General features: G+C 28.9%; 1 protein-coding gene across 1 annotated transcript in view; it reads right to left on the bottom strand.

The window, feature by feature from the left end:
• LOC142318316 (lachesin-like) overlaps positions 1–26,906 on the bottom strand; it is a 470,857-nt gene that overhangs the window by 133,998 nt on the left and 309,953 nt on the right. The window contains exon 4 of the mRNA XM_075354889.1: positions 4,962–5,065. Within this exon, the coding sequence (XP_075211004.1) occupies positions 4,962–5,065 (104 nt within the window). The remainder of the gene's footprint in view (positions 1–4,961; positions 5,066–26,906) is intronic.

The following is a 26,906-nucleotide window of genomic DNA, read 5'->3' as shown; positions in this document are numbered from 1 at the left end:
TTTTGTTCTTGTTTATTTTCATGTGGTAGTTCTTGCGCAGGACTTCATGCATGCTATTCATTGTTTCTTCTAAATCTTTTATACTCTCAGCTAGAACTATTATATCATTAACAAATCGTAGCATCTTTATCTTTTAATGTTGTATTGTTACCTCGGATCTAAATTGTTCTTTAAAACCATTAACTGCTAGTTCTATATAAAGATTAAAAAGTAACGTGGATAGGGAACATCCTCATCGGACTTCCATTTCTATTAAGGCTTCTTTTTTATGTTCTTCGATTATTACTTTGCAGTTTGGTTCCTGTAAATGTTAGCAATTGCTCTTCTATCTCTATACTTAAATCTTAAACTTTTTAAAATGCTGAACATTTTATTCCAGTCTACATTATGGAATGCCTTTCCTAATTCTATAAATGCCATGAATGTTGGTTTGTTTTTTTTGTCTTCCTTCTACTATTAATCCAAGCGCTATAATTCCTTTCCTGGTTCCTATACTTTTCCTGAAACCAAATTGGGGTTCTCCTAACATTTCTTCACTCACCTCTCAATTCTTCTATACAGAATTCTAGCTGACATATTTGGTGCATAAGTAGTTAAGCTAACTGTTCTGTATTCTTCACATTTTCCTGCCCATGCTTCTTGGTATAATGACAATAGCACTGTTATTGAAGTCTGACAGAACTTCCCCTTTTTCATAAATATTACAGACAGTTTGTATAGTCTATCTATTGCTTTCTCACCTGCACTGCACAGTAATGCTCTAGGTATCTCCATCCTAGGAGTAGTTCTACCATTCAAATCTTTTAATGCTCTATTAAATCCAGATCTCAGTATTGTCTCCCTTTTCATTATCTTCGAATTCCTTTCTTCCTCTGTAACACCAGTTTCTAATTCATTTTCTCCACGTAACTTTTTAATTTATTCCACCAAAGAAAATGTCGACAAGTTCAACATTTTCTTTCGTTTTATAAATTGATGTACCATCTTTATTTAACACATTATTAGATTTTAACTTACTTACCACAAAGTTCTCCTTAACTTTCCTGTATGCTCCATCTATTTTACCAATGATCACTTCTCTTTCCACTTCTGAACACTGTTCTTTAATTCAATTTTCTTTTGCTATTTTGCATTGTCTGCCTAGAGTATTTCTTAACTGTCGATAGGTCCTTTTTCCTTCTTCATCACTAGCATTCATATACACTCTACTTTCATCTATCAACTGCAATATATACTCTGATAACCAAGGTTTCTACCAGTTCTCTTTGTACCACCTTAGTCCGCTCCTGCTGATTTAAAAATTTCCTTCTTAACATTCTCCCATTCTTTTCTTTATTTTCTACCTTATCTTTTTTTACTCAGACCTCTTGCGATATCCTCCTCAAAAATCTTCTTTACCTCCTCTTCCTCAAGATTTTATAAATTCCATCAATTCATCTGACACTTTTCTTCACGTTTTTAAACTCCAATCTACATTTCCTTATCACTAAATTATGGTCGCTATTAATGTCTGTTCCTGGAAATGCTTTGCAGTTGACAAGTTGATTTCTAAATCCTTGCTTAACCATGGTATAATCTATCTGACATCTTGCATTATCGCCCAGCTTTTTCAAAATGCATATTCTTCTGTTAATTTTTAAACTAGCATGGTAATTAGTATATTATACTTTGTGCAAAACTCAACAAGTCCTTCCCCTCTTTCTTCCTTTTGCCCAGCCTGTATTCACCCACAATGTTTCCTTTCGTACCTTTTCCAATTCTTGCATTCCAATCTCAAACTATTATTAAATTTTCATCCCCTTTTATGTGTTAAATTGCTTCATAAATTTTTCATATACACATTCTACCTCATTATCATCATGAGCACTTGTTAACAATTGTTATCGGGTTAGGTTTTGATTTTATCCTGAATACAATAACTTTATTTAAGCTTTTTGAAATACTTTATTCTCTTCCCTATCTTCTTGTTCATTATGAAACCTACTCCTGCCTTCCTTTATTTGACATTGAGTTAATTATTCTAAAGTCACCTGTCTAAAAGACATTTTCCTCTTTCTAATGAACCTCGCTAGTTCCTAATACATCTAAATTTAACATATACATTACCCTCTTTAAAAGTTCTAACCTACCAACCTTTTTTAGACTTCTACCATTCCACGTTCCGACTCGTAGAATGTAATTTAACTTTAATTTTTTGTATACCCCTTCCTTAGTAATCCAAATGGAGGACTACTTTACCAACATAATATTTTACCAAGGAAGGCACCTCCATCTTTGTTACATGAAAATGCAGAAAGCTAAATTTTCTTGGAAAAAAAACAAAACAGCTGTAGTTTTCCATTACTTTCAGCTGTATTGTTCTCAGAAGATTTAGTGATGTTGGTATGGCCGTTTAAGTCCTCCTGACTTACGCCCTTGACAATTACTGAAAGTGTTGCTGCCCTCTTTTAGGAATCATTTCTTAGTCTGCCTCTCAACAGAGACCTCTCCGCATACAGTTGCACTCTCTCCAGTATGGTTGCTATGGTAATTAGTTGCTCCGGTACAATGGTAATTTGAGTACAGCTACTCTGTATCACTGAGCACTCTACCCCCTCACCATTGGCAAGATCTCATGATTACAACTAAATAAATTTCTTTATCACTGTTTAAATGTATATTTTACTCTTTTTTTTTACTGTCTTTCTAAGGTTAAAAATATTTGAGTACCAGTTAAAAATGGCTGTGAATGTAATTGATATACGGAATGTTAAAAAATTAATCTTATTCACAAAATTTATTTTATTGATTTTACTGAACGATGTAACAAATAAATAACGCAAATATAAGCAGATTTACCTGCAGAACAAGCAAAAGTATTTTTGTTGTTGCTATATATAAGAAAAATATTCTGACTAATTGTATGAGATTTAACCTTTTTTCTTATGAAAGTAAACCACTAAATGAACATGAAGTAATAAATGAAAAATATACTTGTATTAAAATTTCTTCTTATTTCTTTTTGCAATTGATTCTGTAACTACAATTTGGTAAATGCAATGTTATGTAAATGTGGCATTATCTGTTTTACATAAATGATGATCATCAGCAACCGAATATCTGTATTCGACTGATTAACTGTTAATCCTAGTTCTAGATCCCTGAAAATTACATAAAATGATTCTAAATATGCTCCTAGTTTTTGTTCTGCCATTATTACGAGTAGATAGGTTTAACCATCTTTGGTAGGATGAGGTAATTAACATTTTGTAATGATAATGAAAACATAATAATAATAGGAACATATATATAGTCCACATTATTATGAAAAATCATACTCAAAAAAGATTTTATGAAGAAAATTCTTTGAGGAAAATCAGATAAAATAGCTCCAAATGATTCGATCTGAATTTGAAATTTGCAGGTAGCATGAATATTAAACATTTTGAATAAAGAAGAAATATTTAAAATCTTTTATTTTAAAATATAAAAAGATAATCGATCTCAAATCGAATTGTCCATGTTTTTTCTAGTTATTTTACAAAATGTACCTTGATAAGAACATTACAAAAAGTTCCAAAATAATCATCAAGTAAATAAAACTTTAATATCAGCATAGTTATACAATTACCGCTGATAACTATACACAAATGTAGGATTTTAATCACAAAAAATATAAAAAATAGGTTTATATATTAAAAGAAGTTACAAGTACAATTAATTATTTAAAAGAAATGTTATCAAAAAGTTTTCACTTTATATTAAATGAACATTTTTTTCTAATGATCTTAAATAAATTTTTAAATTTAAAAAAGGTAATACAACTTGAAAGCGATTTGCACATGTCCTTCAGCTAGATCAGCTTCTCACGGCATGAAATATTGTTTTTAAAGTCTTTAGAAAAAGCCTTAATTGTATTTTTTATAAACATATATTTACACGATTCAAAGTAATTAAAGTAATCTTATTTCGACAGTAAATTGATTTCTACAGAATATTATTGATTTAATGCTTGAATTAGATTTGAAACTGAAATGAGTCTTTTCTGGTTAAAATTATATTTTGTGATTTTAGTGAAATATAGATCCGTTTGAACTGGGAATATTCCCTTATTTTAATGGATATCTTTTTCAGTATCCCATTAAAAACCATACAAACGCAGGATCAGATATTATTTAGGACAAATCTAAAATTATGTGTTTCAAATGATAAAAATCTCCTTGAAACATATACTAAATAAATAAATGACAATTATTATTTTTTAATTAATGGAAATAAGGATAAATTCATTTACTTTGCAGTTTTTTACAGTCCTTTTATATATTTTTTTTTTTTTTTTTGTAGCCTGGTATGATTTTTATTTGTGGAATTATCAAGAATAAAAATCTGTAATTTTTATCACTGAATCGCTTTTAAAATTAAATTTTTGGACGTTCTCATACTATAATTTTCATTCAAAAACAAATTCAATTATCGAAGAATACAGTATTACTTGCCATAAGTTATATGTGTTTCTTAAATTCAAATTTTATTTTATTTTTCTATTTCTTATTAAAATACAAACATTATATTCCTGTTTTTATCATTTTCTCTCCCACAACCCATGGAAAGGGTGTAGGAGGAGAGTTTTTAATTTATTTTTTTGTGTTTAACAACATACATATTTTTATTCACGTTTTTGTTTAAATTACTGCAGTTTTGTGAAAAATTTTCCTTAATTATTTCAAAATTTAATCAAAATTGAGTTGATTTTTTTTTAATTTGAGGTAAGTAAGATAAAAGTAAAGAAATTTTTGTAAGAAAAAAAATTATAAAAAAGAAATTATATTAAAAAGTAGAAATGAAAATATGTTAATTCCATGTCCTGATAAAATAACTGCAATTTTCACACTGTTATTCTGAAATTGAACTTTTTATTCAAGAAGACTTATGAAGTAATATAACGAGAAAGAAACATAAAAATCAACTGTAAATTAGAATACCTTATAATTGCGTAGGTTATCTACAACACACGCTAGAAGAGCATCTCTACCTATCGTCACAGTGACGTTCTGTATAGGTTCTGCAAATCTCGGCAACATTGCCTCTGAAACAAAATTTAACTTTTTAGAATCATTTTATGATTTATTATTCAAAGAACAAGGAGAAAATATCGGTCTTAAATCACGAACTCATGCTAAGTTAAATTAATTACAATAAATTGGAATTATACATAAACATTTCAGTATTGTGTATTCGATCTCTAGATGAGTCAAGGAGTTACAAAAACAACAAAGAGCTCAGAAAGGCTCTGTTTCATTTTAAAATGACGGCATCATCGATTTTTAGACTCTCAGTTGCAGGAAGAAGAAAACTTCTATTTGTATTTGAGAAAATTAACAGCACAAAATTATCTCCTACATTCCTAATCTGTTCATGCATGTAGTAAGCTTAAGGAAAAGGTTGAACCCAGTCAGCGTCATGGTTGGATTTAGTGATTTCAAAACTGCAAATAACCCTTATCAATTCTCTTTTTTCTGACAATCTCTTCATTTTTATTTCATTTGTCAGCCACGATAGTTTCAATTAGGTCTTCAATAGCGTATTCTTCCAAAGACAAAACGCCATAAAAGATTTCCTGGATAAATTTTATTTAATGTGAAATCAAATAAAAATCCTCAAAATGTACTTAGAGAAAAGCCAAGTTGCTAATGTGTGGTGGTTTTATTCTTATCAAAACAATTACGTTGGAGTACATAGAATTGTCCTTATTGAAGTTGATATGGATTTTCCCTATTTATTATTCTCTTCAAACGTATGAGAACCTCTAGTAAGGTAGGCCAAAAGTACTTCGATAAACCTCAAACAAATACAAATACTGAAGTTTTGAATATAGTATCAGAAACAGAGGAATTGGAATTATCAAGCTTCCAATAATATGGGAATCATATCCATATTATTTTACAGTAATGGTGACACCACCTTTATTATCCTTTTATCTGTTGGTAGAAATTGTAACCAAACCGTTTAAGATAGAAGGTTTTATTTAGCATCCCAATTAATAGCGGTGTTTAGCCTTAAAACAAAAGAATAATGCGAGATTTCAATGTAACATTGAATAACATACTGATTATTATCTTGAAGCTTTATCCGGAAAAAACTTAATGGCATATTCATATCGATCTCATCGAAACTAAAAAATAATACATTTTTTTTGTGAGAAACTTTAGTCCCTATATTAGGATAATATTTTTATGGTTTATACCTAACTCAGCAATGTAATCCATGAAACAGTAATTGTAAATACACAATCGCAAAAGATCCATAACCTTTTCCCACTTCATAATCTGATTTCCATTATACCTACTAGTAATTTTTTTAACGTAAATGTTTGGGGTAACATTTTAGAAAATATTTTACACTTTCGAATACAAGCTACATCCTTTTTTTCTCTCCCATACCTAGGAGGGTGGACCAGCTAATACATTACACACCCACAGAGGTTGCCTTTCCTACCGAGATCCCGCGGGACCCGGCTATACCGTTCCCGTGGAGGTCGTTCACCCAGTAGTCTGGGAATGGGTCTTTTATATTCCTGCCTCTAATCGTAAAAAAAAAAAGATTCAGTTCTGGCCTACTGGGTGGACGACCCCCACGGGAACGGCATAGCCGGGTCCCGCGGCTATGGGCTATGGGACGCGACTAAGCTACATATTATATGGGTCAAACGTTCATGGAAAATTCTATCCTTTCAAAAATATAAGAACGTACTGTGTCTAAATTTTTGTTTACGATGGCTATAGTTATTTTACATGGAAGGTATGACGTTTAAGTCGCACGTTTATTTGTTTTATTTTTACACTAGGTAAAGTTTTCCATTAAATAAAATATCTACTGTACGTTAGGATTCCTTATGCTGAATTTTTTCTAATACACCACTGATGTATACGCTAGATACACCTCACCTGGTCCAAAGATAAATATTGGAAACAATAAATTTATAAATATTAAATTTTCAATTCCAAAATTATTCATTTTTTGTCTCTCACTCAAACTTTAAAAAAAAAATTATTTTATATGTTTGAAATTTAAAATACCATTAGAGTAAATTTCATTGAAATCATTATGAGTTTTTAGATTTATATATCTATTTCAATCATTAATTTAAGGGAAGTAGAACGTCACACATATTTAAAAATAGTTTATTCTTACAATAATTTTTTTTCAATATTTGATTTATTAAGCTTTATTGTGTTTTTTAAGTTATATTTTTTTAATGTTTCTCAAAACAAGGGGAAGTAATCAAAACAAATTTACCACATGAAAATGGTGTTGATGTAATTTTGTTGGTAGATTTACGAATTTACAAATATCTTACTTCAGGCAATACAAATCGTATGAAACTTTGCAACCCTTTGAATAGTGAAATACTCTTACTTAGAGTAAGTCAGAATGTAGCTGTCTGCTATCAGTTTTAGATTAAAAAAACCCTTACAGATATATTTTTTCCGCATAATAACTGCACAGGTATTTTAAAGGATGCAATTAGGTGACACCATGTTCTATTTTTTAATAAATAATTCTTTTTTATTTTAATGTTGAATTATTCTTCTCTGTTATGAGAAGCAACCAATTATTTATATTTATCCGTAGTTTGAACTCTGTGATTAAAGTACAAAGGACATTATTACAATTTAATATTACAATAATACGATTCTTTGTGATCGACAAGCCAGAGAGAATCGTATGTATTTATTCAACGAAAAACGATGCACTTTAAATTACGTATTTTCAGCAAATGCAATTCCATAGTCTCATTTATATTCATGGATATAATTGAAAATATACGAACTGTAACTACAACTACTGTCATTATAAAACATATAGAAAATAACCCTTACGCTGAACAAAGTTAATTGTAGGATAAACTACCCAAAGTGTTTTAATATAGGGTTGTAAAATAATTGTTGTATTTGACATTCATTATTTATTTGAGGATATCTAACTTGTCATTATAAAAATAACCTAGTCGTATAATAATAAATCTTAAACTTACTTTTTTCAGACGCTGGGATTTCCATTTACGAAATCATAGTTGATAGAGGGTAAGGGGATTTGATTTAAATTTTTATTCATGTATTTACCTGACTAAAGTAAGTCTAAGAGTATCATTCTTAGTTGCTAAAAGAGTTTGAAGTATTTAGTTATATTATATAAAAATATTAACTAAGGAAAGAAAGATAAATATCTTATAAATAACAAGTTAGAAAACAACATTTAATTTAAGAAAGCAATTAATGATATCGTTTTTGTAATGAAAAATAATTGTGATTTTATATTTTGGTATAAAGGCAATAAAATGAAATGAACTTTTTAATATTGTTTCTCAAAATCAAGAAATAGTGTTCGTTGAGTAAACATTGATTTTCATTCAAAATACAGATTACTCACTAATTGTGTAAAGTATCTTTTCCGGCATCTCAAACATATAATTTTTTTCATAAAAAATATATATAATAAAATAATTTTATGTTAATAAATAATCAAATTTATTTGATTATTTATTAACATGCATATTAATTGCATGTGCATATTAATTATTATTATTAATATGCACCTTCGAATGCATTAAGCATTCATATAAAACGTTATATTGATATGCTATTTTTTTCTTCGGAATTTGATTTCTACCGAATAAAAAATCTTAATCATATTTTTTATTTTAATAAATCTTAATTTATTTTAATACAACATAAAACATAACTGTTTTGGTCTATATTTATACTTTTTATTATAATTAATTGGATTTGAATTGCAAATAATAAATAACATTTTCTTGAGCATTATCTGTTAGCGCAAATTGAGTCTTAATCATAAATAAGTCGAGTCATCCATCCAGCCACCTATCGAATGTTATGAACAACATGACAAATATTTACATAATATTTATGATAAATAGTTTTATATTTCAATTTTACCCTTGTCAGAAAGCAACTAAAATAATTATAATGCAAACTAATGAACAATAACATGACAAGTTAGATGGCTATATATTAACCTAAGAAGTGTTTAACTCAAAACAAGATTGGTTGCAAAATTGTATATTATGGTTTGATGTAGTGTAGTTGTGTTTGTATGTTAGCTGACAGTAGTAAAAGTCTTAATCTTAAATGTTTGACATATATAAACTAAAAAAGAAATGTTTCTTTTAAATTCTTTTAAAATTAAATTTACAACAAACAATGAAGAAAATATTTTTTGATCTTTTCCAAAGGAGAAATAAATAAATGATAAAGAATAAATAATTAAATCATTAATTTTTTAATGGGTAGAATTGTCTCTACTATATTTATTTAATTATTTGTAACTTTTTCTTTTACATTAAAATTCCTTTAAACGATTCTTTAATTGAATATGTTAAATTGATAAAGAGTGAAAGCGTAAAATTACCTGGGTTTTTTTATTATTTAGTTGTGTGTATTGAGTAATATTCATCAACTACTTTTGATAAAAGTAAGAGGTGACGAGATAGTATTACAGGAATAAACAATTGAATGACAAGAGTAAAGAAGTGAAGTGAAGTGAATACATAGAATGGGCGCTTTAAAGTGAAGTGGTAAAAGAGAGAGTGAAAAAAAATTGTGAGTGTACCGCATTGGGTTATCCAACAGTGTCGCTAGCGTTCACCTAACAACGGTGTAGACAAGACGAGGCCTCCTCCCGACTAACAACACAAGCTCTCAAGTGATCATTAAGATGCAATTGTTGCTCTTGACAATACCTTTCTTCAGATAACGATTTCTAGACACTCAGTTGATATCGTAATCTATATAAAACCGTTACGTTTATTAAATTGTAATTTACGTTGTATTAATATATCTCAAATAATATTACAATGAAGCGTTATTTTTAAATCAATTCTGTTTTTTGTTGATTTTAGAAAAAAAAAATTCAGAAAGTATAAAGTTACAGAAAGTGCACTCTTCTAAATTGAATATTTAAAATTAATTCTTTGATAATAAAGTCAGAATACGTTAAGGTACGGAATGATATTTTACGTAACTATTAAATAGACTTTATAATAACATTTGGCGGATCAGTGAATTTTTAATTCACATTTAGGAGTAAAAGAACCAACTGAGAACTATTTCTAAACATTTCTGCGGTAATTTCTTCTACGATTACAATTACTGAAACTTTTTAAAACACACAAACACACGTTATTGATTTTATCAGTAAATGTACTAATTAAGTTGTGTAATTTGGTCTTACTGCAAGTTACTAATTCTTTCTCCAGATCATAAAGGAGTTTGACGGGAATATTTGTTTAGTTTAGAAAAAACTTTCGACTTTTACAGTTCAATTGCTTCGATATCAGGTTTGTCACGCAAATTGCGAAAAGATCAGAGTTGTTGGGTAGGATAGTTAGCAGTTGAAAGTTAACATTTTTTAATGAAAAACTTAAGAAAATCTTTTATTTTTGTTTCTTATCATCTATAAAATTAACAGGTTTTCCCATAATAATTATCTCTTAAAATTAATTTCGATTCTATTCTCAACATTGTAGTTTGCCGCATTTCTTTTGAAATCAGTCTTAAATACAGGAGATAACACTTACAGGAGCGATTACTTCAGAAATAAATAATGTGTGGTACGTGAAAAAACTATGTAATCAAAAAAATAAATATAGTACAATCTATTAAATTTAAGTGTCCGACGTCATGTTATGACGCACTGGTATATGCTTTATTTAGACATTTTTTTATATTTATAGATCGACTGAAATTTGCAGTTGATATTGATCGAAACATCAACAGAAAATTAACGCTTACTTAACCCCCCAATTTACACCTTACCATACTGAAAAAAGCCACTACAAAAAAAGAGCACGGGATTTTAATTAAACTCATTCATAAAATTGAGAGTTTTACCATAAAAAAACGTGTAGTTCACTGAACAGAATATTTCCATTTTACTTTCTGATGGGATAAAACGGTGATTTCTTAAAGCGTTAGCTTCGCTCTTAGATGTTTTTCATTAGACATGAAGTGTGTAGGTAGCACGATCAGAAAAGTATATAGCAATTAAGTAAATATGTATTGATAAAGGAGTAATACTAGCATAACAGTAGGAAAACAAGCATAAATTCTAATTCATCTGTCGCCACCGGTTGAGGTGCGGTATGTGTCAAGGCTAGACGAGGCAAGACGAGCACCACTTGCAAAGGGAGTTTGCTTCTGTTTTCGCTAGCGCTAACGGATCCGCGCTAGACTAGTTTTTGCTAGCGGAAACATAAGCAAACTCTTGGTGATCGCCTTGCCTCGTCTAGCCTCGCCAGGGAATTCACACATACCGCACCTCTCCCAGTGGCGACGGATGACCTTGAATTTCTGCTTACTTTCCTATTTTATATTCAATTAAATAGTAAATATTTTGGTTTGCAACTACAATTTCATCTGCGCTAAATTCCACAGCAGTATAAAAATAATAGCATTCGATCAAATATTACTAAATTTCTGTGATAGCTGATTAAAAAACTGAGGTTTTACTCTGGTAAACTAATATGTTAAAACGCATAAAAGATTGGTTTCTTGTTTTATAAGAACGAGTTTAAATAGATATAAAGAGAGAGTTACTAGAATGAAAAATAGCATTGCCGTGAAGTGAAATAATTGTTTCATAAAAATCACTAATCAAATGATTTAAATAAGTATCTTAGTCATTTTCTATTTCAAGAACGTATATAATTTATTGTGATATAATAAATTCCCCCCTCAAAAAGAAATTATTATTATTATTATTATTTACAAATTGCTAATAATAACAATACTCGCGTTTACTTTGCTCTGAAATATTCCTTGCCGATCTTCAAACGGGGTACAATTGAATTTCAATTAATTCCTGGAAGTTCGTTAAAAGGAGGCTTTTACAAATATGATATTTGACATTTTATGAAGGTACTTATTTTAGTGTTTATTTCTCTGCTAAAATTATCAAACGTTGAAGTTTTCTAAAAGTCCTGAGTTATTTGATGATAGTAATTTAAAAGTTATCTGAATTATTTATACTTTAGGAAAGATCCGAAATGATATTGTTTTAATGTAATATAATAAAATTAAAAGCTGTAGTAAACATGAACAATCAGTTTTATTATAGCAATATCCTAACGCGGAAATGACACCAAGTTCCTGGTAAATAACCTTCCACGTTTACAAATCTATTAAATTACACATTATTAAAATTTTTTCAAATGTGAAATACTTAAAAATCATTAAAACAGATTCTTGTTTAAAGGAAACTTATTTATTAAGAATCAATTAATCATCTTTATCATAATTTTAAAAATTATTACCACACATGTCTTATAAAACTAGTGATCTAATATGTAAAAACAATCTTAATAAAATGTACTTTCTTAAGTACGTAAATGAAAAGCATAAAGGATGTTTGTATTTAGAGGGTTATGCTGAAAGTCTAACACACTAACACAGCTGTTGATTTTAAGTCTGTTTGCTTTCCTTTAAAAGTCCTCAAGTAAATGTTATTTTGACACAATATGTTGAATGACCACGTTTTTTAAGATAAATTTAAGTTGCTTATACAAAACGAATACACTTTCTTATTTAATAAAAGTGTATTAGGTTAGTTCTCGATGTCTTTAATTTTCTATTAGATATGTAGATGCTATATATAAATAAAATAAGTAATTACGACTTAAAAAAGCTTCGAAATAAGATGAATCACATTAAGTAAAAAAGATATTGATTGAACATTTTATCGATATAATTTTAATTTTATTTTGAATAGTACTATAATTAAATCCGATTACGAGAAATTAAGTCGAAAGAGAAGATGTAACTCCGTCTTCAATTTTCACTTATACATATCGTATTGTAACAAAACCGATACAACTGCATAACCGGTTACTCAGGTTCCCTACAGGTGGTATGGGACCTGAGTAACGGATTATTGCCAATTAAGAAGAAAGTAGTAGAAAATATAATGATGGGAGGAATCCAGAAGTGGGCTAAAAGGAACCGTTTTAGTAAAGCTAACAGGTCCATTTAACAATCGTCCTTTGTAATACTACCCGCTGAACAACAGATGTTGTTCCGAGAGAAGATTTACCGGTCCCAGAGTAGAAAAGCATGGGAAAAGGAAAGGGCTCGGTCGAGCGTTCTCACAATCAACTGGGGTCAGATCATGCAGGTCAAGAGGATAGGAGGATAAATACTCCAGGGAAGACGAGTTGAAGTTAGTTCTGCGAGATCAGTTTTGCGAGAGAGTTATGCTAGAGAGTTCTAAGCAAAGAGTCATTATGCGAGTTTGAAGCTCGAATATTCTGCGAGGAGGTTTTTGAAGGAGCGAATTCCTAGTGTATAGAAGTTTGACGTGATTAAGATGACATCACAAGTAATTCCAGCACATCAAAACAAAAAGTGGTTCGGTGAGTTACTGATAGTAAATAACTGAAAAAGATAATGTGCTAAATTTCATTCATAAATTTTTAGGGTAGTTTTATTTGTGAAAAGCAAAACTATTTGTAGTGAAAGAATTTTATGCTTGTCTTATATAATATACAATTGTTGTTACGTCAAAATAACATTAACCTCTATGACGACTATTAAAGGAAAGCAAACAGACTTATATCAACAGTTTCTTTATTAATGTATCATTAATAAATAATATATAATTATGTATAATTTATGTTAATACAAGACTACTGGATAAAAATGTTAAGATTACTCGCATGCCAATGTGTTTTGTCAGTGGGAATGAATTCTAGTTTTCTTTACTTAACTACCTGTAAATAAATCCTGACAATTACTTTAAATTCTGTATTGTATGTAATCAATGTTTTTTATTATTGTGGTTGTGATTAATATGATTATTATTTGTTTGTTATTATCATTATTACTCTTGTCAATATTATTATTATTGATCTGTCTTGTTATACTTATGTTCTTAAACTAATAAATTGTAACTATATCAAAATTTTTAATTGTTAATACCTCAATATTCTGATCGAGCCCCGAACACGCGACAGTATATTAAGGAAATCCCTTTATTCTTTTGACAATCTCGTGGCGATCTTTTATTTTGATAATATCCTTAATATGAAAGTTTAATACACACTTAATATTCATTATAACTGAGAAAGTTGGATTAAGGAAAAGTTTTCTACTTCTTCAATTGTTTAAATTCAATAATAAAACATATATCATGTATTTTTGTAGGACTAGAACAATCAAGAATATCTTAAACGAATTCAGTTTGGAGTTACTTTGTAATGATTTAACATTACTGGTGTATAACATTAACTGAAATATTACAATATTTCAGTAAATATTATTAATAGTAACAGCATAAAATCAATATAAACATAAAATATTATAAATCTTAATAACGATTGATTTTCCTGATATAAATTTTATTAATTATAGCTTAAGAAAATATGTATCTCAAGGTAGAATTCATCTATTATTAACTAACTTATTCACTTAAAAAGTTATTATGAAATAAGTAGTTTTAAAAGTTCTCTTAGAATTATGCATAAAGTTGTTACATAATAAAGAAACAATTTCTTTCTTGTGTTTCCTCATTTTCATTCATTTAATTGAAACTATTTTTTATTTTATAAATCATTTTAAATGTAAACATTTAAAAAAGGCAATTGTAATTAAATCTCAAGTTTTTGTTTGTCACTACTATTATCGATATATACTTTTTACATGTCAGTGCCTCTTTCCTTATAAATTTTGTGTGTTTCATATATGATACAGATTATATAGTATATTTTTATTTATGTTTATTGCATAAAAATAAAACTATCACGAATGATTTTCAATATTGCATTATCAACATTTTGCTGGTGACTATACTGAAAATTTAACATGCTGGATTTATTACAGATTAAAGAAATATTTTGCTGCAAGCTAACGGTTTTTTTAAAGATTTTTAGGTTGTATTGTTGTATTGTCTCCGATTTTGTTTTGCGTATTTCACCATACTGTAAAGTAGATAAGTTTAATGCAGCTATGAGAAAATATGTTTATGTGCGGATGTGTGTATTATTTACCCTAACGCAGTCATGTGTCGGTTGTGAACTTATGTAACTTATAGTCTCTATATTTAATATTACTTGATTTAACGGTATTGTGGGGTATACGCTATGGAATGAAGTTCACATAAAACCAAAGCTTATGTTATAATAAAGCACAGGTTTAATATTTGCTTAGTATAATCAACTTAGCGTCTCAAAGCATTTAGGTAAACTGGGAAGTAAGTGGGTTTAAAAGCCCAAAGCTTTAGAGTAACTATATGCCATTAGATTAGGGGGTAGAAGTCAATTCACCTCAAAAAGCGGATGACTACTTTAAAAATCGTTAAGTATAATGTTATCTAATCAAAAGCCTTTCACATATTTTAATGAATAAAATAATTATTAAATTGAACTAGCAATCTATTAATTACTATTTGTGATATCTTTGCCTAAAATGTGTGATTTACTTATTCTAGTTATTAGTTCATTTTTTATAATGATTATTCTACCTAAATTAACCAAATGAAATAACTTATCTCTTCAAATAAATTTTCTTTAGAGTAAATTTCATGGGAAATATTTCATATTCTGCAGATATGTATAAATCGTAATTATAATAACTGAAACTATTTTACTGAGAAAAGCCAAATTCTCTTTTAGCTAGAATTTTGACTTTTCATCTATTTTTTCGTATAAATACATCTATTTGTACAACTATTTATGACTAAGTTGTAATCAAACGCATTCTGTAATTTTCATTAAATTTTTAGATAAGTTCCTTTTGTTAGATAAACACCTATGTTTATTTAATTGTATATTTAATTAATTGAAACTAACTGATTAAACGTATAATGAATATGATACTGTACAAACTTAGTTCGATAAATTTCTTTGCTGAAAAATAAAATATTATAATATTTCAGTAAACGTTATTAATAGTAACAGCATAAAATCAATATAAACATAAAATATTATAAATCTTAATAATCATTGATTTTCCTGATATAAATTTTATCAAACAAAAAGTATTTTTTCCCTTTGTATTTTTTAGGAAGTTATGATTAAATAAATATACTCTTTTCTATACGGAACGGAAGAGGATGTAAAAAAAAGCTTGGATTAGGAATTTGTGTCGAGAGTAAATCTGGCTGTCGGTTCACTACACAAAACGAAACCACGTAAGGGAAAATGTGAAAACTGTCATCAGACTTGCTTTGAAGCCGTCAGAGATTAGATAGTCCGCTACCACAGCAGAGATAGAGTAACTGTAGGTAGCGCCATGACAGTTATATCTGACCCTGTCGCAGTGATCGGCACTGTATTACACGTGTCGAGATTTCTTTAGATTATTTTTGAATTTGTTCATTTAAGTGATATTATTATAATTTATGTTAAATTTAGATTACAAAAATAAGAATGTAGAAAAAGTAACTTCTAATAAACTGTAACAAAATAACAATTAATTAGTTTCTTTCATAACTGTAATATGCTGGAAATGTTTACTAATTATTATTAACTCATATGATTTTCTTTTGTCATTAGTACTTGATTGGTGTTTGATCCACCTCTCTATTTGCATTTGTTTTGCATTAGTCTCTTTGTATCAACATTTATGTTACATCCTGCCTTTTTCAAAATTTTCTTTAAATATTTTAATTCTTGTTCTCTCCCAGTACATTTTTTACTTTCCCTACTTTCATTATGAATTAACTAACAACGACTGTACTAACGTACGATCTATGTAATTATTTTTCTAGTAAACATATTGCATTCTGTGTAAAATCTATAGAGATACGTAAGTATTATTTGTGAAGTATTTATATATGCTAGATCTATCTAAATGGATTTTAGAAGGAAAGGCGAAAGTGGGGGGAAATAATGGTTGAAATCATGAAATATTCCGTTCAATTATTTCTAAAAATATTTTGTACATTTGTACATATGAAAATTTTTAAATTCCTTAGATAATATTATATGTATTTATAATAAATAATTCAGAGTTTTTGTTTATTTGTGTATAAGAGTTCGTTATTAGGTGTTTAGCGAAGTTAATTTCGGCTTTGGTTGGGTTAGTGATTTTGCAGCATTTGCTATGAAATAACACAATAAATTATTTTATTACAAAGATTACAGAATAAAAATATAACCAAGGTTAATTCCAGATCGTTAAACTACATATACATATTTAAATGGATTCTTAAAAAAATAATTAATAAATGCGCTTCTGTGTTTTGTAATTAATAAATATAATATAAGTCTTTAATTGTATTGTTTAAAATATCATGTTTAGAAACCAAAAAAAAAAAAAAAACGCATTGAAATATTGATATATATTTTTTTTGAAATGTTGGTAGTATTTTTATTACAAGAAAACGTTTTTAGATATGAGTATAAGTTCATATCCATTTGTGAAATATTACTCAAATGCAGTTTTCGTAATTTTAGTACTAATCAATAATTATATATTTGAAGTTAATATTTGTTTGTATTGATAAACATTACTAAAGATTAATTGTAAGTAAAAATAAGCTTATTATTTTATGAAATATGCTTACGTAACTCTTCAAAAAATAAAGGAACAAGATGTAATGAAGTCAGTTAATTTTGATGAACTAAGATGGTCTTTATCGTAATTTTTTTTTTCTTAAATGCACTTGTAAGTATTGTATAGGTATTTTACTGAGGTTGATTCAAGATTGGGATGTAGATTAAATTAACAGGGGTCATTTGTTGCACTGATACTAGAATCGAGTACGCAAGTTTTATAAGATTAGTTTAATAGGTTATTTTTTAACTGTAACTACAAATTATCTTAAGAAAGGAAGGATATTCACATAATGTGAACGGAAGAATTTTACTTAATTAAATCAAAACTATTTCAAATAATATGCTGAAAAAGCTTGAATGACAAACGGAAAATCTACGGTAAAGTATAATTTTACGCTTTAAAATTGAAAAATATATAATTGATTATTAAATAATAAACCGGATCAAAAATCAATTTTATATTGGGAAATCACATCAAACTCACACAGGTATTTGGGAGACTGCTGAAAAGGATTTACAAAATCTTTAACATAGAGTGCGAGAAGAGGAATTTGAATATACGAATAAATTTATGTAATTATTCTATTTTTTTAAATATTTTTTTTTAAAGTAACGCTTTGAGGATGTAAAAAAACTGTGTTGTATATATTGTTCCTGATCACAGATCATCGCCGATATTTATTATTTATGCCATCATCGTCAAAAGTTAGAATTTTGGATTTTAACGATTTTTCGAATGATTGATGATGATTTCAGTATTACTGACTGTAGCTTGGGTTCTGATTTAGCGAGAAGTTCACTCTTAGTAGTCACAAAAGAAAAAAAATCACTCTCATTATAAATGTATTACAAAAATAAAACTTTTTGAGAGCAATCTTCTTCTCCATACTTATCAACGGAGCTATACTGTACTACAGATTTGTAAATCAACAGAGAGCACACCATCAGTTTATTCCCCACATTTCGATTTTTATTTTAACTATATTAATCTTTATTTTATAAATATTTCTGAATCTAAGCAATCCAGTGCGCACAGAATAAAAACTATTTTATTTTTTAATTCGGAATAAGTGTAAGTCGGTTGGTTAAATTACTATTAAGACATTTTTGAATATTTATAAACATTTATTATTTATAACGGCATCGTTATTTAAATCTAAATTTTGGATGTGTCCTACACATTTTTCAATTGTTAATGTTTTGAGAGAAAGCTCAGTCATTGTTTTTTTTATGATATAATAACCAACCATTCATATGTTTCTTTACATCTTTAGGAAACGCAAACGTATATTTACTACTATTATTAACTGCGCCTCCACGTAATGTGCTGTTATCAGGCGTGATAGTCACTCTACCTGCTGCAAATCTATACATATTCGTTGCAAGAATCTATACATAATTATGGATTTCATACTTGTATTCTAAACGAGATAGATATCCCTAAAATACAAAATTTTTACTTATTCTAAGCACTTTCGTTAATTTTCATCTACACGTTATAGAATGAAATGATCTGAAAAAGTTTACAAATCACATCATCTTGATCTAGAATCTCAGATAATAATGCAAAATTACAGTGTTTGGCAAAGTATCAGTCTGCTTCTTAGGGAAGATGTGACATCGAAATATTCCATAATGTAGATATGGTAATATTATTCGTTTTGCTTCAGTGCACAGGACATCCTTTCTAAGAATCTAAACAGAATTCTAAAATATTTACTCAATAGTGTATGCTGTTATTTTTCTTCGTTAATGTGGAATACCATTATTCCGCTATTCTAACGAGACTTAGCCTCCTTGCCGGTATCAAATTATAGTTTTCAGGATACGAAAAATAATCTTTGGTGTGGATAACGTGATCTTGAGTAAGTATTAAATGAATGAAAAATAATTAACTTGCTTGCTACAAGTATTAGGAAAATGCCTAAAAATTCTGTCAACAAAACCGTTTGCATCAAACGGCATTTTGAAGACGACATTAGATTCATCACAACATGTACCACCACGTAATATGCATGTAATCGTGTTGATGTACAGAGGACCGGTCCTTTGACTGCAAAAATGGTCTTAGAACGAATGTATATTTTGATTAATGGTTAATGGGTTTCAATATTTGTATCAGTGATTGAATATTGAATACATTGCCTCTCTCCAAGTTCGTTCCTTATGATATCCGTCTTTATTGTTGATAATGCACCTATTTAAAACAAAAATTTTGATTTAAATATTTTCTCTATTACACGAAGCCCATCAAGGAATTTCGTATCGATTGTTATTCTGTTATGTGTTCAGCCCATTTTATTAGTCAATTTTTTTCAAAAAAATGAATAATGAAATGATAATTTTAACATTCAAAGCCTATTTATTGGTTACTCAACAAAACAACAAAAGTAGCATTATGAAATTATAACTTTACACTTTCATAAAAATTTAGTAAACAGAATATCTAGTAGTTTTGGTTGACTTTAAATCAACCAGTACTAGTCTTCTTTTACAACATATAACGTACTAAAATATCTGCTGTTAAAAACTTATTAAATGAAAGGGTTTAAAATATCTTCATTTTTTACAGTGTAAAGGGGTGCACTCTAGAGTGAATATTATCCTATGCAATTTGCTCAATTGTAATGACAACAATAACTACATTATATAGAAATAAAAAAATTAATTAATGTTTTATTACGTAGTTATGCAGTCTGTTATGTAATTATGCTATGGATTTTAAATTCCTTTTTTTAGTAATGTTAATTCGTATTTATCCATTTTTATAATTTCCTTTGTTCACTTAAGTGTAATGTTTTATTATATCGTTCAGGAAGTCGGTTTACCGGAAGTAGCTCTCTTTCACTGGTCTTGATTGTTATCATTCATTTTGAAAGTATTTTTAATCCCCACTGTTAAAGTTTTTTTATAAGATATTACAAATTAATACATCTGTCTCAATCGGAGTTAACTACATACAAAATCTCGATTTTTAATACTTCTGCTATAATTTTTTCAATATTGCGCTTTATAATCACAGAGAGTAACAAAATATATTTAGAAATTGATTGATTTTATTTGTTCTTTATACTAGTTTTTATTCCAGATAATTATCGATCCCCCTAATTAGCAGCTATTATTTAATGTTACTTTTTTTAGAATAAACTGAAAAAATAAGTAGTTAAATTTTCCCTCAATTATGTATACATATATATATATTCTTTTCTTTAATTATTTGAAAAAACCAATAACGAAATGAAATTTAACTTGTTTTCTTGTTTTTCCAACACCGTAATGTTTAATGCGTTATTCTTTAAATGAAATCTGATTCTATCTTAATATCCATCCAATTATTATTCTTTATTTGAAGTATCATTCCAACAATCATGTTTATGGGATTTTAATCAGTGTATGAATATACATATATATTTTTTTTGTCTTCAGTTATTTGACTGGTTTGATGCAGCTTTCCAAGGTTCCCTATCTAGTGCTAGTGGTTTCATTTCGGTATACCCTATACATCCTACATCCCTAGCAATTTGTTTTACATATTCCAAACGTTGCCTGCCTGCACAAGTTTTTCCTTCTACCTGTCCCACCAATATTAAAGCGACTATTCAAGGATGCCTTAATATGTAGCTTATAAGACTGATCCTTCTTTTAACTATATTTTTCCTAATACTTCTTTCTTCATCAGTTTGCTGCATCACCTCTTCATCTGTCACTTTATCCAGCCATCTGATTTCTAAAATTGTCCTGTAGCACCATATTTCAAAATCTTCTAATCTTTTCTTCTCAGGTACTCCGATCGTCCAAGTTTCACTTCCATATAAAGCTACGCTCCAAACATATACTTTTAAAAATCTATTCCTGACGTTTAAATTAATTTTTGATGTAAAGAAATTATATTTCTGAATGAGGCTCGTTTCGCCTGTGCTATTGGGCATTTTATAACGCTTCGCTTCGTCCATCTTTAGTATTTCTACTTCACAGATAACAAAATTCTTCTACTTCCATAATCTTTTCTCTTCAAATTTTTACATTCAGTGGTCCATCTTCGTTATTTCTACTACATTTCATTACTTTCGTTTTGTTCTTGTTTATTTTCATGCGATAGTTCTTGCGCTGACTTCATCCTTGCCGTTCATTGAACGGCAAGGATGAATCTAAATCTTTCTAAATCTTTTATAGTCTCAACTAGAATTACAATATCATTAGCAAGTCGTATCATCTTTATATTTTCACCTTTTACTGTTACTCCAGATCTAAATTGTTCTTTAAAATCATTAACTGCTAGTTTTATGTAAAGATTAAAAAGTAACCCGGATAGGGAACATCCTTGTCGGACTCCGTTTCTTATTACGGCTTCTTTTTTCTGTTCCTTAATTATAACAATTGTTGTTTGGTTCCTGTAAATGTTATCAACCGTTCTTCTATCTCTGTAATTGAACCCTAATTGTTTTAATATACTGAACATTTTATTCCAGTCTACGTTATAGAATACATTTTCTAGGTCTATAAATGCTAAGTTTGGTTTGTTTTTCTTTAATCTACCTTCCGCTATTAATCTCAGCTTTAAAATTGCTTCTCTTGTCTCTATACTTTCCTAAATCCAAGCTGGTCATCTCCTAACACTTCTTCCACACTCCTCTCAATTCTTCTGTACAGAATTCTAGTTAAGATTTTTGACGCATGGCTAATTAAGCTAATTGTTCTGTATTCTTCACAATTATCTGCTCCTGCTTTCTTTGGTATCATGACTATAACAATCTTTTTGAATTCTGATGGAACTTCCCCTTTTTCGTAAATATTACACACCAGTTTTTATAGTCTATCAATTGCTTCCTCACCTGCACTGCGCAGTAATTCTACAGGTATTCCGTCTATTCCAGGAGCCTTTCTGCCATTCAAATCTTTTAATGACCTCTTAAAGTCAGATCTCAAAATTTTTTCTCCCCTTTCATCCTCTACGACCCTCTTCTTCCTCTATAACAGCATTTTCTAATTCATTTCCTCCGTATAACTCTTCAATATATTTCACCTACCTATCGACTTTGCCTTTCGTATTATAAATCTGTGTTCCATCAACAACTCATCTCAACTCAATCTGTGTTAACAACACATTATTAGATTTTAATTTATATATCCGAAAATTTTTCTTAACTTTCCTGTATGCTCCTTCTATTTTACCAATGTTCATTTCTCTTTCCACTTCTGAACATTTTTCTTTAATCCTCTTTTCTTTAGCTAGTTTGCACTTCCTGTTTATAGTATTTCTTAATTATCAATAGTTCCTTTCACTTTCTTCATCACCAGCATTTTTATATTTTTTGCGTTCATTCATCAGCTGCAATATATCGTCTGAAATCCAAGGTTTTCTGCCAGTTCTCTTTGTTCCGCCTAAGTTCGCTTCTGCTGATTTAAGAATTTCCTTTGTAACATTCTCCCATTCTTCTTCTACATTTTCTACCTTATCTTTTTTACTCAGACCTCTTGTGATGTCCTCCTCAAAAATCTTCTTTCCCTCCTCTTCTCAAGCTTCTTTAAATTCCACCGATTCATCTGACACCTTTTTTTCAAGTTTTTAAACCCCCAATCTACATTTCATTATCACTAAATTTTGATCGCTATCAATGTCTGCTCCAGAGTAAGCTTTGTAGTCGATGAGTTGATTTCTAAATCTTGGTTTAACCATGATATAATCTATTTGATACCTTGCAGTATCACGTAGATTTTTTTTCCATGTGTATATTATTCTGTTATGATTTATAACGTGGGTGTCGACAATTAGTAAATTATAATTCGCGCAAAACTCAATAAGTCGGTCCCCTTTTTCATTTCTTTTGCCCAGTCCGTATTCACCCACAATATTTCCTTCATTGCCTTTTCCAATGCTTGCATTCCAATTTCCAAGTATTCTTTAATTTTCTTCGCCATTTATGTGTTTAATTGCTTCGTCATTTTCCTCGTATACATACACTATCTCATCATCATTGTGGGTGCCTGTAGGCATGTAGGCGTTAACAATCGTTGCCGGTTTAGGTTTGGATTTTATCCTTATTACAATGGTTCTCTTGCTATGCATTTTGAAATACTCTGCTTTCTTCCCTATCTTATTGTTTATTACGAACTTACTCCTTCCTGCCCATTATTTGAAGCTCAGTTAATTATTTTAAAATCACCTGACTAAAAGTCGTTTTCCTCTTCCCACCGAACCTCGTCCAGTCCTATTACATCTACATTTACCCTATCCATTTCACTCTTTAAATTATCTAACCTACCAATCTTTTTTATAATTTTAACATTCCACGCTCCGTCTCGTAGAATGTTATTTTTTAACTTTCTGGTAACCCCCTTCCTTAGTAGTCCTCACGCGGAGATCCGAACTGGAGACTAGTTTACCTCCGGATTATTTTACCAAGGAAGGCGCCTCCATCTTTGTTATATGAAAATGCAGAGAGCTAAATTTTCTTGGAAAAAAAACAAATCAGTTGTATTTTTCCATTGCTTTCATCTGCGCAGTACTCAGGTGATTGAGTGATATTGATATGGGCATTTAAGTCGTCCTGACCTACGCCATTAACAACTACTGAAAGAGCTGCTGCCCTCTTTTAGGAATCAGTGCTTAGTATGATTCGCAACAGATACCTCTCCGATATGGTTGCACGTTCGGTCCAGCTACTCTATAACACTGACCACTCAAGCCCCCTCACAACTGCAAGTTCTTATGATTCATAGAGGGAGATATATGTATATATATATTGAAAAATTTCTTAAAATTTTGATTGTATAACAACAGATTTACATTTCATAGATCAGCTTTATAGAAATTTTCATGTTACATATTAATTTTATGGAACTAATTAAATTTAATAACATTTCCAGTATCACCAGTTCTGTTGGTCACAAAAATAAAGGTTAACGTGATTTGTATTTTGAGGTAAAACCTCCCATAAGATGTTTGTCAGTGATAACAGATGATTAACAATTTTTTCTGGTTACAAGAATATTTTCAGCTGGAAAAAATATTATCAAAAATACTCTGGCTTCCTTAATGGTTTATCTTAATAAAAACTAATAACAATTCAAAAGAATAAGATGCGTTCCTACCTTCCAGTTTTTTTATTATAACGCTTTATGACGATACATACCGGTCTTTTTTTATAGTATCATTGAGGCAAATAGCTGATTGTTTCAGCTCTTCAGCGAATCAAATTTTTGTTGAAAAAAAATATCAATGATTAGGAGGTAGTATTTCGGAGAAATGAGAGTTAGTCGAAATATATTTTACCACACAATTACAATAGAAGTAAGTATCTAATAAATAGCTAATTGTAGTTTTAAACGGTTAAATTATACTATTCAAAAATAATACAAATTCGTTTTTACCAATTTTGTAGATGTACAAAATTATTATTATTACCATTATTATTATTTTTTATTATTTTTATTACAACCACTAAACATACGTAATATTCTGGATGAAGTTATTTTAACATTTTTTATTTCTACTATCAAGATTTGCAAAACTCTATGTAGTGAGTCAAATTTAGAATGTTTAGCAAGGCTAGGAATAGATTCATTGACATGTAACAAAATGCTTATAAATTCCAACCGGCAGAGGAGCATGAAATATGCTTTTTTTTTTTAAATGATCATCTTTCATCGATTTTAAAACGTAAACCTGAACATATTTATAGCGAGTTTACACTTCCGTTCTATTTTTCTAAATTACTGTGCTTATTTTCAGAAAGAAAATTAACCTGATAGATCAAATATAACATATACATTCTAGTACATTGTCAGCACATTCTTAAAATTATACTAGTATTATGGTTTCATCAACCCCACGATCTTAATTTCCTGTATGAAGGTTATAATAATAAGTAAGAAGAAAATATTTTGTTGTTGAATATTAGTAGGTCAAGCACCAATTGTTTTATAAACCTTTTTTCCTAAAATAATTTTTAACATTATAACCAACACAAAAATTCTTACTGGAGTCAGTAAAATTTCTAGAAAGACGATAAAATATTTTTCCAGTTTTCTAGTTTCGTATCTACGATCAAATTTTATTTAATCTTCATTTCCATTTATTTGAAATTTTTACTTTTGCCTAAAAAACCGGAATCATTTTTCCGCCGCCTGAAATTAATCTAAACATATGCACAGTAAGTAATATTTTTTTAGGGATTCATTACACACTATTAATATAAACTACCAATTTTATGTTGAAAAAGTTTTATTTTAAATCATAAAGTTCCATTTTTAAATAATCAGTTTTATAAGCTTACACATTGATTGAATGAACTTAAAAAGTAGTAACTGATAATGTTTTTCTTTTCTACGAAAGCGACGTTTCTTGGGAATTGTATTTTATTTCAAGAAACTTTAGTTGTATAAGATTCATCACGTTATATAACTTTTATATTTACATAAACGACTGTTAAGGAAAAGCTAGACTTCCTCAATATTTTAGAACAATGAATCTGAAAATTGCTTGGCAGACTTGAAACAAGAAAGTAGAAGAAGTTAATCAGTTTAACAAAATATATATAGTTAATAGTCTTTCATGAAAAACTGCTGGTTTGATGCTGCTCCACCTACTGCAAACTTAATGATTTATGTCTGTCAAGTTCCTATAACATACCCTTGCTTTTAGTTGAAGAATGCATTGATTGTTTTCATTCTTACAAAATTTTAGATTATCCTACGTTGTAATGAATCATTCTTATCAACATTATCAGTTATTTTATAAAAAAGAGATATAGGATGTAATTACCTAATCTAAAATGATAAGAATCGCAACGCTATCAACAAAGTAATAAATGAATTAATTAATCATGACGTTATATAAAAGTATATAAAACCGAATATTTTAATAAGGTCCGCAATTATTCAATTTTTTTTCTATTTAGTAATTTATTACAAAAAAAAAAATTTAATTTAGTGTTAGTAGTACACAAATAAATAAATATGTTTATGAAACTCGAATTGTTTCGGTTCGTTGTAACAAGATAGTAAAGTAAAGTAGAAATTTTTGTTCTCATCAAGTGAAAAATTTACATTTAAATTTTTCATTGAAATAAGATAGCTGTAAATAAAGAAAAACATATATATCTCAGTGCAAAACCCCCTTTTTTAACGTATTTGTAAAATTTTCATTTTCTTTATATTATTCCAATTTTATCGAATGCATGAGATCGTATTTGGGCACGCTTGGGCGTGCAGCCAATAAACGACTGACTTTGAACAGGAATCTGAACCGAGACGTGCAATCCCGCGGGGACACACGAGTCTTGATTTATCCTCCTTATTCCTCTCTCTATGTTATTGTTCGTGATGAAGGGGGAGAAATATTATGTTGTATATCTCT

The sequence above is a fragment of the Lycorma delicatula genome, chromosome 1 (assembly GCF_047948215.1).
Source record: "Lycorma delicatula isolate Av1 chromosome 1, ASM4794821v1, whole genome shotgun sequence".
Classification (NCBI taxonomy): Eukaryota; Metazoa; Arthropoda; class Insecta; order Hemiptera; family Fulgoridae; genus Lycorma; species Lycorma delicatula.
The sequence above is the reverse complement of the archived record's forward strand: the minus strand, read 5'-3'. Positions and strand labels throughout refer to the sequence as shown.